Source organism: Galendromus occidentalis, unplaced genomic scaffold, assembly GCF_000255335.2.
Source record: "Galendromus occidentalis unplaced genomic scaffold, Mocc_1.1 scf7180000076729, whole genome shotgun sequence".
Classification (NCBI taxonomy): Eukaryota; Metazoa; Arthropoda; class Arachnida; order Mesostigmata; family Phytoseiidae; genus Galendromus; species Galendromus occidentalis.
In genome coordinates, this window is record NW_003804718.1 from 134,592 (window position 1) to 148,351 (window position 13,760).

General features: G+C 50.3%; 1 protein-coding gene and 1 long non-coding RNA gene across 2 annotated transcripts; one reads left to right on the forward strand and one right to left on the reverse strand.

Annotated features, from left to right (window-relative positions):
* The first annotated feature begins 4,001 nt into the window (after positions 1-4,001).
* LOC100907699 (dentin sialophosphoprotein) lies at positions 4,002-4,967 on the forward strand. The gene is made up of 2 exons (XM_029110543.1): positions 4,002-4,088; positions 4,324-4,967. Exons 1-2 carry the CDS (start codon positions 4,043-4,045, stop codon positions 4,842-4,844), a joined length of 567 nt encoding a protein of 188 aa, XP_028966376.1. The 5' UTR covers positions 4,002-4,042; the 3' UTR covers positions 4,845-4,967.
* Positions 4,968-8,869: 3,902 nt separating this feature from the next.
* Positions 8,870-9,695, reverse strand: LOC100902679 (uncharacterized). The gene is made up of 2 exons (XR_145309.2): positions 9,622-9,695; positions 8,870-9,421 (listed from the first exon to the last, which is right to left on the reverse strand). It is a non-coding gene; the product is annotated as an uncharacterized LOC100902679 (long non-coding RNA).
* Between the last annotated feature and the right edge of the window lie 4,065 nt (positions 9,696-13,760).

The window sequence follows — 13,760 nt, forward strand, 5'->3', positions numbered from 1 at the left end:
GTGAAGGGGAACGTCGTCATTATTCTCGGGCATGATGATCATCCGCTCAATCTTGTTTCGGAACATGGTTTTCGTTGATTTCCGGAACTGAACCCCACCCGGAGCAGCGCGCCACATCCATTACTCCCTGCATCTACTTCTGAAGTAACTTCCCCGGTTAGTGACACCCGGAGACTAAAACGAGCACCTCGTTCAATTCTCTTTACAATTTTGAGAAGGAGAGGTGGTCTTGATGACAATAGATTGGCCCGTAGACGTAAAGCTCACGATGCACGCGCTCGCGAGTTTATGTTATTTCGATCAACGAAGCGGAAAGTTCTAGGGCAGGGATGTTAGACCTGAATTTTTGGCGGGCCACATTCGAGCGCTGCAGGTTGCCCGCGGGCCACATTAAACTTTTACTTTCGTATTAAAGGAGAATATATGCCTATCGTCCATGGAAGAATGCTTTTCCAGCCTCCGGGGATCGAGGGGAAACTTGTCCGGTTGTACGGAGGGATTCATTCCACCAACCACATTCAATTTCCAAGCACTCATTCGAAATGGTCGTCTCCGAGTGTGTGGGGAAAGAGTGGCGGGCAACAGAAAAAGACCTCACAGGCCACATGTGGCCCGAGGGCCACGGATTCGACACGCCTGTCCTAGGGGAAAACTTCCGCAATCCGCTCGAACCGAATCTCCCTCAACCTAGCAGCGACGAGGAGCACACGAGAGTGGCGATGCAGAGCGATGAACCCGCGTGGAAGCTGATTCCTCGATGAGCGGCCGAGGATGCAATGCAAAACTATTCAGATCGACGATCGCCTCGCTATATTTCGGCATGAAGACTACATGAATAGTAGAATACGTAATACACGTGGCATGTAAACATAGGCATCTACATTCGCGATGCGCATAGAAAAGTTCCTTCAGAGGGGAGAAGTCAGGAAAAGCTTGATACTTACGGATTCAAGGCCTCAGCAGACGATCGGCAATTTCCCTGCACCAGGAAGGGGTGATGCGGATCGCCACAATTTTGATGACCATGATTTCAAATTCGGTCGAAATTGGAGCAGACTTCGACGAGGGAAAAGAATCGTCCTCTTCCGCAATCATTCCGGTATCATCGCTCGAAGATAATAAGCTACGGGAGCATAAGATAGTTGGCTGAGAACCTATGAAGGAACAGCTTGATCGATCGCGTCAAGCGGTACCATCCGATCCGTGCGTCATATTATAATGACCCCATCTGTCGTTGGGACTCGAGCTCCAATGATTCCCATTTCACATGAGCAAAATAAGTCGCAGAGAAGAAAAATGATGTCCCGCCCCGGTCGTTGGTGGAAACCCTCCGTGGGAACACAAATGCGCCGCACGAAATGCGAGGCTGTCGCGATGGAGCATGGAACGAGAAAAATATTGGGAGAGTCGCGGATCGTCTCTGATCGAATATTTAGTCCTCGAGTTGGAGCCCAATGGCCAACGTGATTTCTCCAATTTTATCGAGAGCTTGATTTCTTCGCCGCCGTAGTCCTCCGGCTTGAGACGACCTTCACGGTCGGTCTGAATCATACGCAGAAAAACAGGAGCCATGTTTCGTCGAGCCCGAGCTCCGGAGCCAGGAAGCGGCGATCCCCATCCGAGTCTGTCGGAAGCGTCCTGAGCCAAACCCTGAGTGAAGCTTTCGTTGGAGAGTGAGCTCGATTGGGATGTCTGGGAGTATAGATTTGCCTGGGACTCTATGAGTGACTCCCTTTTTAAATCCATTGCCTCCTCGGATGAAGTTGATTTCTCCTTCCCTGAGCGAGCCACGTCCACGTATTTACATCCTCCCCCTCCTTGAGAAGACCCCTTCGGGGTCGAAGCGCGCGATCACTGGAGCCGGCTTCTGGGACTGCTCAGTTGGGCTGGAAATTGAGGAGAGAATTTCCTTCTAAGCGCTGAATCCGAGCGAATCGTCTGTGAGTTGTGGATTCACAACTCGCAGATTTATAGCCCGGACATTTGTCTCTATCCGAGAGGGACGCTCTCATAGTTCGCTGATCCACCACCAGACGGGGCACGTCGACGTTATCTGCCGGGGAGATATTTCAGAGATCTTCTGCAAAAGACGTTGTTTTGCTTGATTCCATTCAAGTGATGTCTGCTCTGCTCCCATCGCCTTGGTGAGTATAAGAAAGCGCTAGCGCGGGCTAGCATTTCTTCGATCAGAGATTCACAGGCTCGGAGCTTCTCTAAGTAGCGACATATCTCGACGTACGCTTAGATCATCCATCAGACTGTTTCCTTTTCAAATTATGCGGGAAGAGAGGAATTTTGGTCAGCGATCAGCAATTTCTTCGGGGACTCCCCAATTGGTTCCCATATCAAGGATTCATCGGGACTGTCTCATCTGGGAGGTGTGGAGAGCTTCCAATGGTCGAGAAAACGGGGGCTTACGGACGATGAAGACGTAAGCGAGGCCGGGTAAGATCGAGGCTGGGTGATCTGATGCTCCAGGACCTGGAGGAGCCGAAGTCGATTTAGAATTCGCCCTGCAAGAATGTCCCGACAAACTTCAGGGTCATGGTCCGAGTGGGCAGTAATCTTCGAACGAATATTCTCTGGAAATTCGAGCTCTCTCTCATTCTGCACAGAACCGCCTGTCGGGAGGGCAAAAGCTCAAACCTGTTCTGGGCATGAGATATTTTTGCTCTCGTATCCTCTCCGATCGATGGCACACGCTTTCCCCAGGGTCGACCTCACTGTCCCGCTCTCCCCTCAAATTGATATGATGTGATGCTGGGTTTCTCATATGGGAATTGATGGAGTGTTGCTATCATTGCAGCGCTTGAGGATCAGGGTGCGATGGCGGCGAGCATGGGGATTCCCCCTGGGAGAGAGGTGCGATGCGATCGAATCGTCAGTGAGTATGCTTGCAGGAGAAAAAATATTCCCCCGATCCCGAGGCAGGTAGCTCCTGAAGTCTTAGGTATCGCCGGAGTAGGCTTAGGGTTTGTTTCCAGGTAAGCTCGAGGAGGCTCTGTCAAAGACCGCGGCTCGAGCTCAACGTGGAACGACGATGTGGTTTCGACAAAATCCGCATGGATCCACCGTCGAGCACCGCGCTTCTGCTGCCAATTCACAGTTTTTCACAAAGCCAAACCCGCGGTGTCCCTGGAGCGCCCCGCACCTAACTACGACCTCACCTTGACGGTGCTCTCCCGGCTCCCCGAAAGATCTCCAAGAGTAGTCTCGATGCTGTCATGCCTGAGCCGGTGGAAACTTCGAAGCAGGGCCGATCTCACCGAGGTCATCAGAATCCGGACGCAGCGCCTGGTCTTCGACTCGTTTTGGGACAAGACCGCGGGCCGTGCCGACACTTCCATGCACGACCGGGTCTCCGTTAGGACGAGCTGCACTTGAAGGACGATACAAAATTTTCGACGGTGCGCCGATCGATGACAGTCAATCGAGTGCTACGCTTACACTTGTTACTCAAATTCGATTTTGTCACAACACGGGTTCTTCTCGAGGGCTAACATCGTGTGCGACAGCTCCTGACAGGTCGTTTGACATGTCGGAAAACTTGCGAGCTCAAAAGCTCTCGGGACGGGAATGACTGCCTCACAAATCGACGGGATGACGTTTATTAGGACATTGCGACATTGCTCGCCACAGGACTCATTTGAACCTACTGTGTGATGAACTCCCCGACGCGAATGTACCTGTAGGTTTTCCTCGATGGACGTGAGCTCCATATTTCGGGCTCTTCCGCATCTCAGCGATAACGTGACCCAATCGCTGGCGAGCTGATATTTAGGTACGCAATTATGCAATGCGTCGGTTCGGGAATCGGTTCCGAGTCCAGAGCTTTCCAGTTGAGCTCTGGGGACATTCATGCATTTCTGCCTGGAAAGATTACCGTCCGCCGAATTTATGTTAAAGTAAGACTATAGATCTGCAGAAACCGTGATTCCCCACATCGTGATCCCGAGTTTCAAGTTTCAGCATATAAAAGTCGTCTGGAAGCGCGTTCGCTCATCAGTGAGTTCAAGACCAGACCGAAATCAGCGCTTTCAAGATGAGAATTTTCTATATTTGCATCCTGATCGCGTTCATGGTAGCTGGTAAGAGGGCTTCAGATTCTTTTGACGTAATGAATGTTTCCCACAAAGAAAAAGATGTTGTTTATTTATCACGAAGAGCATCAAGGAGCTCGACTGTTCCCTCTGCTGCGTGTACTGTCGTGGATACATCAATGGAGTGACGAGCAACTACCTCCAGGGTTTTCCGGAGCAGTTGCTCGGAGCGGGAAATTTTCGAGCTCTTGCACGAACTCATCCACTTTCCAAATGCTTCCAGTGTCTGAGGCTGCCCCCAGAAAACACGATGTTGCCAGCGCGGAGTCTGATGAGAGTGCCTTGGATGAATCTGATTCATCCGCGAGCGAGTCCGACGAGAGTAGGAGTGTAGCCTCTGACGAAAGTGACGAATCGGATGAAAGTCATAGCGAAGAGTCCGATGAGAGCGGCAGCTCCGAATCCGACGAAAGTTTCAGCTCCGAATCCGACGAAAGCGACAGCGACGAGTCCGATGAAAGCCACAGCGAAGAGAGTAGAGAAGATCACAGTGATTCGGATGAGTCAGACGAAAGTGAAAGCGACGAATCCGAAGAAAGTCACAGCAGCGAATCCGAGAGCGATGAAAGTGACAGTGACGAATCTGAGGCTGAGAGTGATGAAGAATCCAATAGTGGCTCAGATGAAAGTGAGTCCGAGAGTGCACCCGAAAGTGACAGTGAATCAGACGAATCTCTTGAAGATAGCACGGAACATCGATCCAGCAGACGTGAAGCTAGAAGCCGAAGCGCACACCATCGTTAAGGAAAGAGATTTTATTAATTAAGAACGTCGATAAAAAGTCACATTTATAAATGGGATTTTTCTTTTGAAGATCCTCCCCTGCGAGACGAGATCAAAACGCGCTATCGAAACCTGTATCGATGCACAAATCAGAAGACTGTCTTTTTTTCAGCAGTTCTCTTACTCACTACTCGTCTCTCCTAACAGTTGGGACTAAGATACGCAGGGACACCTATTGATGATGTTTCACGATCCACATTCGTTGTGGGAGCAAAGTGTTCCGCAAACTTTCCGGCGCTCGTCGATGCTTGCTGTATGTGGGAAGCGTTCTGCTCCTTCTCGAATGTTTGACCGCAGGTCTCTCCTCAAAATTAGTGCGACCGTGAGCGGCCTCACGCGAATACATGACTGAAAAAGTAGCAGGAGAGAAAAAATCGTCCGGAATCACAATGATTGCTCGGATTAGGGGTGCCCGCAGTAATTTCCCACGGCAAAGGGGGGTCTGCCGGGTCATATGGATTCGGTCTTCGTTCACGCATATACCACGCCTAGCCCCCGAAAAATGCACTGACGTACCCCATAAATCATATCTGACCTCAATCGATTCAGGAAGATGCGTGTTCACTTTCTGAGAATAAGGTCGAGCCTATATCATTCCGCTGGACATAACTGAAAATATCATGTATCTACTGGAAATAGAGTATGGAAGATTCGTCTGCCATTTGTATGCAATATCACTATTCGTCGACCACTGGGAAGTTTCTTTCTTTTTATTTTGCGATACCTCCCTCATCATGCGCCGGCATCAGAAGGAGTGCGCAAATAGGCGTAGATATAGATCATACGTCTCCGATGACGTCGGCGTCGAAGGCTTATCTTACGCAAGAAACTATTCACCTCCTACTGCGACTTCGTTTAAAGAATGGGGCCACGGTGGGACTTTCGATACAGGAATTTATTATTGATTAAGAGCGTTCCTACAGATCTATCTCACAGGCGATCAAGACCGTAGTCCTGAATCCGAAACTATGCCGTTCCCCACAAGGCGAAGTTGGTGTGAAACACAGCGTCCTTTCAGTTGAAGGAATGTGCGCCTCGCGTCGGGAGACTTCACTTTGAGGAGGGGCTGGGACTATATCATCGAAGGATTCTTTAGAGATAGCCAACAGCTGGGCCAGACACAGCGGGTCTAAGACGAAGGGCTCCCGGAGATCCGACAGCCGAAAGAAACAATTGTGGATATGTAGAGATATCGAATCGATGAGTATATCCACCGAAATCGGAAAATTCCAGGCACGCGGCGGAGTAATTTGTGGTCACGGTGTGAGTGCGAGCGTCGCGAACACCGCTTCCCTTCGGCATGAAGGGTTGGAATGAGAAAGCTTCATGTCGCGTACGCCCATGATGGAGAATCTTCTGAACGATCTTCGCTAGGAATCGAAGCAGGGCTCTAAAGCGAGTATCTCATTCCTATTCGGCACGGATGCGCTCCCTCGAGGGAGGCTTCGGGCAGAAGCGAGCTAGAATGAGTCAGAACCGCCTTTGCGTCCACGGAAGAAATCCTCGCGCGAAAGAGGAGACGGGGGTATTCCCCTTCTCAAGACCAATCGACTCTCTCTCAATGCATCGCTGCTCCGCTCTAAGCCGAAAGACGTAGAAGACTCTTCGCGGGAGCCGCCTCGTTCCCTCGAATCGAAGAGGTCCATCCGCCTTCTCATTTGCCTTGTTTCCTCAATCAATAGCTTGAGCATTCGGATGAATCCAAACGTGGAGGTCACGGGGGCCACGGAATATTGCCACAGGGATCGAATTGTCCGGAGCCTAGTGCATCTGTCAAGGACAGGCTATCGCGTGGAAGGGGCGTTTGCTCTTTCTCCAGGGAGCGGCGGGAGGTAATCGATTCCGCTGAATTCAATGTCAGGCCATACTTCTTCCGCAGTGAATTTTTTGCCTAGCCAACCAAGATGATGTTGATGATGATGGTTTTCGGATATCAAGAGGGATTTCAGGCTTGGCAGACCCCGAGAACCTTCTCTGAAGATTAACGTCAATTTTGGCCCGGCCGAGGGTCTTACATGATTGATTATCTTGCGGAGGATTGGGGAAGAAATTCCCGAAGGCGGGAATCCTCTACCACCGGCGATCCTCTGGCGGCATCCGCCACTTCCCGTGGCTTGTAGCGTCAGAGAGAAATTTTTCCGTTCAGAACGACCTTTCCGGGCTTATCTCGTGGCGCTTCATTCGCAGTGTGAATTCATCCCAATAAACCTTCCGGATGCTACGTGCCTTACCATATTTTGTTTAGCAGAGAGATCAGCACTCTCCGTGAGAAGTGCTAGATGAACTACTAGCCTCAGTCGGTCGGTACCTGTTTTTCTTTATTGTGGGATCCTGATGAGTTTGGAGATTCGTCAAGCCAGAAACATTCGATTTCCTCAACCATATATCTGCTTCCATTCATAGCCGGACGATTCCCTGTCATTCTTCTGGTTGACCGTCAAACTCGGCGTCTCGTTGTAGAATATGGCTTTGCCCTTCCGCTTGCATTGTTTGCTCGAAATACCACAAGCATTTCGCAGGTTATTATTGGTGCAGAGAATTTCTCGGTTTATGTCTTTGCACCTGATTTTGGTGTCAGGTCGAGCGACGGACGCTGTAAGGGCAGAAAACGATTCCGTAAGATCCTTGATATGTCAGAGCCTCCGTTAGTGTATTGTTGTTTTGGGGTGTGGAAGAGACGAGGAATTGAGGAGCACGAGGGGGCTCAGATTTCCTGATGTTTCCAGGGTAGCCGAGCGGGAAACGTGAAACACCGAGGAAACCGCGGGTTCTAGGAACAGCGTAATCTTCGCGCTCGCTCACCTACGACCAATATTGCGACTAGGACACATAGAAAAATGGTTTTCATGTTGACACTCAAGCACATCGAACTAACCGACTGTGGACTGGGCTTGCCGATTTAGCTTTATATAGTCACATGATTTTATTCTTTAAATCACGAAAAATTCCGGAATCACGATTCGCTGCGAGCTTCGGATATCGTAGCATTGTGCACAAGCCGGCTGACTTCTTCCCAACTGATTCTCGAGTTCTCACAGGTCATGCCCATGCTCCTCCTTGAAGGTAGACAAGGAGCTGATCTTGTCAAAACGTTTTTCTGGCTCCCGCGTTTATCCGATCCACGAGTCAGCCTCGACTATGGGGTCTTGCTCCGAGTTGAGCTAGGTAGGTGGAGTGTCCTCATGAAGATGCTGACTGAGCGCGGAAGACATAAGGATTCGCGCCTCGATGATCGGGGTTCGAGTACATGAGTCCGTGGAGGCCAAAGACGGCTAACCAGCACTGGTCGAGAGTTCGTACTGAGCTTGGACCTGAAATAAGAACCGAGTGGCGGGAATCGATCGCGTGAGGGATCTCCGATCGGAGTCTCCCAACGCCACCCGGCGCAGTGGAAATTCGAAAAGTTTGTCTTAGCAGCACCGCGGGGCGCTCTTCAGCCTTACGCGGGCACGAACTACGCTCACGCGTGACGTCTTAGTTAGACATTCCAATCTTTGAGCTGCCCGCGGAAGCCTGAGCCACTAAGAATGTAGCTGTATTGAAGTAACACTGATGTCGCATCCTCCGAGTTAGGGTATTTCCTAGGCTTTCGCCCGCGGGGAACTCTATCTAATGTTCACCGGAGAACTCGGTGTTCCGCTTGCTGGGTTGACACACGCAAATCTCTAATCGCATGTTGATGATGAAACAGAGCGCTTGAAGGTTCTCACGGGAGCTCGAAGCCACAAAAACGGCAAACTCGCGGAATACTATCACCGGAGTATGTATTGAGTTCCTTTATGAACGGACATTCTTTCCATTCTTCTAGTTCATTGAGTTCCCTTACTCGACTGTTAGAACGCTCAAGCATGCGCGCGGGAAGCCTGCATTCGTGTTTTCCGTTGGGATCGGAATCGTCTCGGACTTCCCTATCGATTGGACATGTCGTTTCGGGGTGCGCTTCATCTATTTCGGCTCTACATAGTGACGAGACGACCAGGACTGACTTTTGCGGCGATCAACGATATTTATTAATATCTCGCGGACTCCATAGCAGCGGAATTACACGAACGCGTGAGTTGATGAATTGATGCGTCGCTCTGTGAGTTGAACATGAACGCTAGAAGCCCGTGTCACTTGAGTTTCAAGAATGTTTCATTAAGGAGATGATTGACCTCTCGATCGACAATCCGTAGCGGGTCGCTCATTGGGAGACCGCTGGACTGAAGGATATCTCGCCCGCTCCGCTCAGAACGCTCCATCGACTTGCGCCTTCATTCCTCAGGAATCGTCCATCGGTGACCAGATAGGCTGAAGAATCGGCTTGGACCATCAACCGTAGATCTGCTCATACTTGTATCCAGAATTTTCTCTATTGGTGTTCTGGTTCACGGTCAGACTGGGCGTTTCACTGTAATACTGAACCTTTGCGCGTTTGCATGCTTTTTTAGGGACTTCACAGTGCTGCCGCAGGTCTTCGTGTGTGCAGATGATTTCCATCTCTATATCCCGGCATTGGATCGTCCTTTCCTTTCCCCGAGATCCCCTGGCCGACTCAGCTGTCAAGAATTGAAGTCAGATATGATTTGATTTTTTAACGAGCTCTCCTTCTGACCAAGATCTCCCAATCCGGGTTCACCAAGCGAGAAGGGGAACGTGATCATGCCGAGCTCCGGTGAGCGGAAAAGAGATCACGTCACGGCCGGAGAAGGTGAGAAAAGACGAGATGCAATATCGAGTCGTTTTGAGCGAACATTACCAGAGACGAACAGCGCGACAAGAACACAAATGAGGGCAGCCTTCATCTTGAGTCCACCGAACTTGCTCCGAGATGAGCTTGAACCCAGAGGATCCTTTTTATATATGATGATTATCGCATCCGTCGTCACGACTAGCAGGAGCACGATTTGAGAAAAGCTCAGCGCTCCACAGATATATGTTCCTCGATAGATATGCGGCAAAGTCATATATTGCGGAGCTTAGGAGGTATCTCTCGGGCTCCCTCGCCTGCAGTCTCCACACCGCGAACGATTCCCCGTCAATGAGTATAGGCTGCTGTGTCCCGCACTGGGGCGTCGCACCGTATCCGGAGCTGTCACTGATAGTTCTCTCCGCCTGCTGAAAATAACTTTCGACCTCATCCCGCCAGGAGTCCTCGGAGGTCATGCGGCAGCTCTACAGATCAGGCTGGGCATTAGTGTGATTCGGGAAGATATAGAGGGCAGTACGCCATTTTTCGCGACGTCCACCGCGAAGGACGCAATATTTCAGATAAGAGTTCCTTGATGAGTAGTATAAACCGAGGAGCGGAGAGAGAGTCGCATTGACCTGACTGCGACAATGGACAGACCTGAATGAATACAAGGAGAATCAATTGCGACTCGTGATTCTTCTCGAGCAGTGTTCGCTCGCTCCAATTCTTTGGGGTTGGGACTCTGAGAGGTCCGTACCGATCCTAATCGGGTCTCGGCTCCCTGCCTCGTTCGAGCTCCCGTTCGGCCTTCACTCCCGTTCTAGGATTGTGACGGAAACTGAGGATATTTGAATGGAGCATTGATATGCTTCGGGTTCATGGGATCATCAGTCCCTTGTCGGAGTTAGAACATGTAGAGCTCGCTGACGGTGACAGGAAAACGGGCCTCTCGGAACGGACTCAGATATGTCAGATTTCCCTTCAAAACGAACCACCGGCACTGGCTCAGCTCATCATACATCACAGGTCTCCAATATCTGTGGTGGTACAGCTGACCGTTTCCTACCTTGTCTCGGAGTTCTTCCGAGAAGGCTCCACGGTTTTGGAGCTGCATCATCAGCCTCATGGGGAGGTATGAGATTAAATGAATGGTTCCGGTTCACTATACACTATGCCTCCCAACTCCCAGAAGACGAGCGAAAGAGTTCATGAGAGAATGGTACCGCGACTTGGGGGGAAGAGGGGAGTGGGCTCCCTCAGCAAAGTACTTCACAAAACATCATCTTGCCTCGGACTATAACGATATAGCTTGGGTCGGAAATTCGGCATCACACGGAGTCCGCCTCGAAATTCTACGGTCAGGGGATATAGAGCTGAAATGCGACAGAAGTGTATGTTCTAACTTCCGTGACGCGAAGGACGAACTATCCTCGGTCTGTAGCTGCGTCAGAAGAGCAGTTGCGCCCTCGGCTCGTTTCTCGTAAGATTCTCCGGGGGAACGATTCGTCCCGTTCTCTCAATTCGTCTCCGTGTGAAGAAGAATAGAAGATTCCACAAGAATACTGGGCACGGAATGTTTCCAAACGAATATCTCTCGATCTCGTAGATTACGGGTCTTCGTGGAACATAGTTATCCTTGACGACGCTCGCCTCGTTCAGATAAAGAAGCTCAGCTCAGAGAGTCGTGATACCGACATTCGTGCCTCCATACTATAGATCCCATAGATTTTACCGAAGCAGACCGGAGTCGTCAGCGACACTGACTTCTCGAGCTGACTTCGACTGGCTCATCGGCGACGTTCATTGAGATTTTCAGGATGAGGATCTTGCTCCTTTGTCTTTCCTTCGCAATCTTGTGCTTTGTCGGTAAGGAGTTGTTCCGCTTGTTCTCACCCGAGTTCTGAATTTGACATCGATGTTACATCCCTCTGACTGAGATATGATCCACTGACGTTCGTCATGTAATGAGTTTTCCTTCCCAAGCTTCTGGAGAGCGTCGACTGCGCAGACGTAAGATACAAATGTGGGGACAAAACGGTCAGTGACATCGATCGAGTGCTAAGGACCATCGTCTCTCCGAAGAATTTCATCCAGCATCTAGCTTGAGGCGCACTCCGAGCCATCAGCGTCGGAATGTACCATGGGTATATTCATGTAGTAAGGCACGGAGTATCTCTTCCGTTATTTGGAGCTGAAGAAAATCCATAAAAGTGGATAAGGTGAATTTTCCCTCCACGAGAAATCGATTTGATAGCATCTTGGTAATCATTCATCTCTTCGGAGAACGGTCCTAGGTGTTCTCTCGCATTCTTTTATACGAAGCGACCCGCGAGACGAAATCGAATCTGCTTTTCAGTCGAGCGATGTTTTTGTACCCGTGAACTCTCGACCTGCGCCGTGGTCTGGATTTTGAGAGATTTTTGTCATCGAGATTCAAATCCCCGAGTTAGACGCTGAGGAGCCTGGAATAGGTGACATCGCTAGAAATTCCACCCATTAAGCCCGGCGGTCTGCATCCCTGTGGATTCCCTGGGGATCATCCATGGTTCCTTCGATTCTCTCTGGAGCTACCGAGGGTCGATCAGATGGCCAACCGCGGTCCTCTCTGTGGCGAATCCCCAACGAGTGCTCTCTCCGGGACCTTTCATGACGCCATGCATAATTGTCCCTCGAGGTAGACTCGGCGACGAGGTCGATTGGCCTTACCTTTTATTTTTGAAGCCGACGGAGGCTTCCTTCACTTAAGTAGTCGGACGGTGAATACATTCCATGTCCGAATACCATGTCTGCGAGGTGAAGAAACAGAGACTCAAGCCAGCTCTCCGCTAGTAACCTAATAATAGCTTCTTAGGTCCTATCGTAAATCTTATATAAGTTTTCCGAAAGGTGTCTTGATCGTGACCGCCGGACATCATTACCCGGAACTCGAATAAATCATCCGTTTCAAAACGATTGAATGTTGCCATTCTTCCGGATCGTTATCGAAGCTTCGGACGAGTGAGGTTGGGGACTGTTCTCAGGTGTCCTATTTGTAAGGCGAATTCGGAGATCGCGGCTCCCAGACTTTGCCTCATGAATTCGTTCACCCTTCAAGTTGTGGCCCTCTTGCTGATATGCGCCTTCAATGGTATGTTCGTCCACTCCGTGAGAATTGACGTCCCGAGGAAGTAGATGGAATTGGTAGATACACCAGAGAATTTCAGGTCTCCCTTTTTCATCTAACCTCCATTGCGCGAAAGGAGTGAATAGTACATGATCGAGGTCATAATGGACGATTATGGTCTTTCTCTCCTGGGGAAGTTCTTCAGTGATTCGTCGCGAAGAGTCGAGAGAAAAATCCGAGATCTGACTTATGTGCATGACAGTCGGAAGTTCCCGTCGCGGGAGTTCGCGCGCCCAGGGCGCTCCGAGATTGCTATGAGTTCTCGTGGGCGCTCAGAGCTTTAGAGAACAATTGGTCACATGAATTTCCATATCAACGAAGAAATGAAGGGTCGCTCGATCGTTATGAATGAAAAGAAATCCGACAGAGAGGGACGTTCGGAGGCGCCGCGAATTTCTTAACCAAGAGCATGAATTCTAATTGCCATCATGATTCAAGCCGTTGCAGGGATCAACGCGAACAAAGTCGTTCGATGTTCGGACTTCGGTCTGCACACTTTGTGCTCTACGGACGAGATGCGGGAGCGCTGCGAAGTTCCTCAAGCGACGTGTGACTATTTACCGTTGAGTAATTGCCCTTGCGACAGCGGTAAAAAATCTGCTGGAACTGAGGGAGCGGAAGGCTCTGAAGCTGGTGAAGAAGCAGCGGAAGGGGAAGACGGTGAAGCCCCGACCGAGGGCGGCGATGAAGAGGGCGCCGAAACCACCGAGGGATAGTCCCAGGAGAAGCTCCCGGGAGGTAAAGTTCTCAATTCTCGAGCTTCATGTTCTATCTGATTGTATCCGGAGCCGGATTTGATAGGTTGAACAGGGCGCTGAACACAGAGATGATTCGAATGATCTCAGCATCGAATACGTGGATCCTGCTTGTCGGATCGTGATTCCCCCGGTCGTGACAATTTTCTGAAAGCCCGTCATATAAAGAGCGAAATGAGACCCAAGGAGCGAAATTCCGGTTGAAGAATGAGATCGAGAATGAAATCAGGCATAATCATTCTGATGGCCTTGTCTGTCGTCGGTGAGCGATGTCAGATGTCCCCGCT

Excerpts from the sequence above, each read along its gene's own strand:
- LOC100907699 (XM_029110543.1), top strand. The coding sequence starts at position 4,043 with ATGAGAATTTTCTATATTTGCATCCTGATCGCGTTCATGGTAGCTG. Across the intron at positions 4,089-4,323 it reads GATCGCGTTCATGGTAGCTG|TGTCTGAGGCTGCCCCCAGA; the intron begins GTAAGAGGGCTT and ends AAATGCTTCCAG.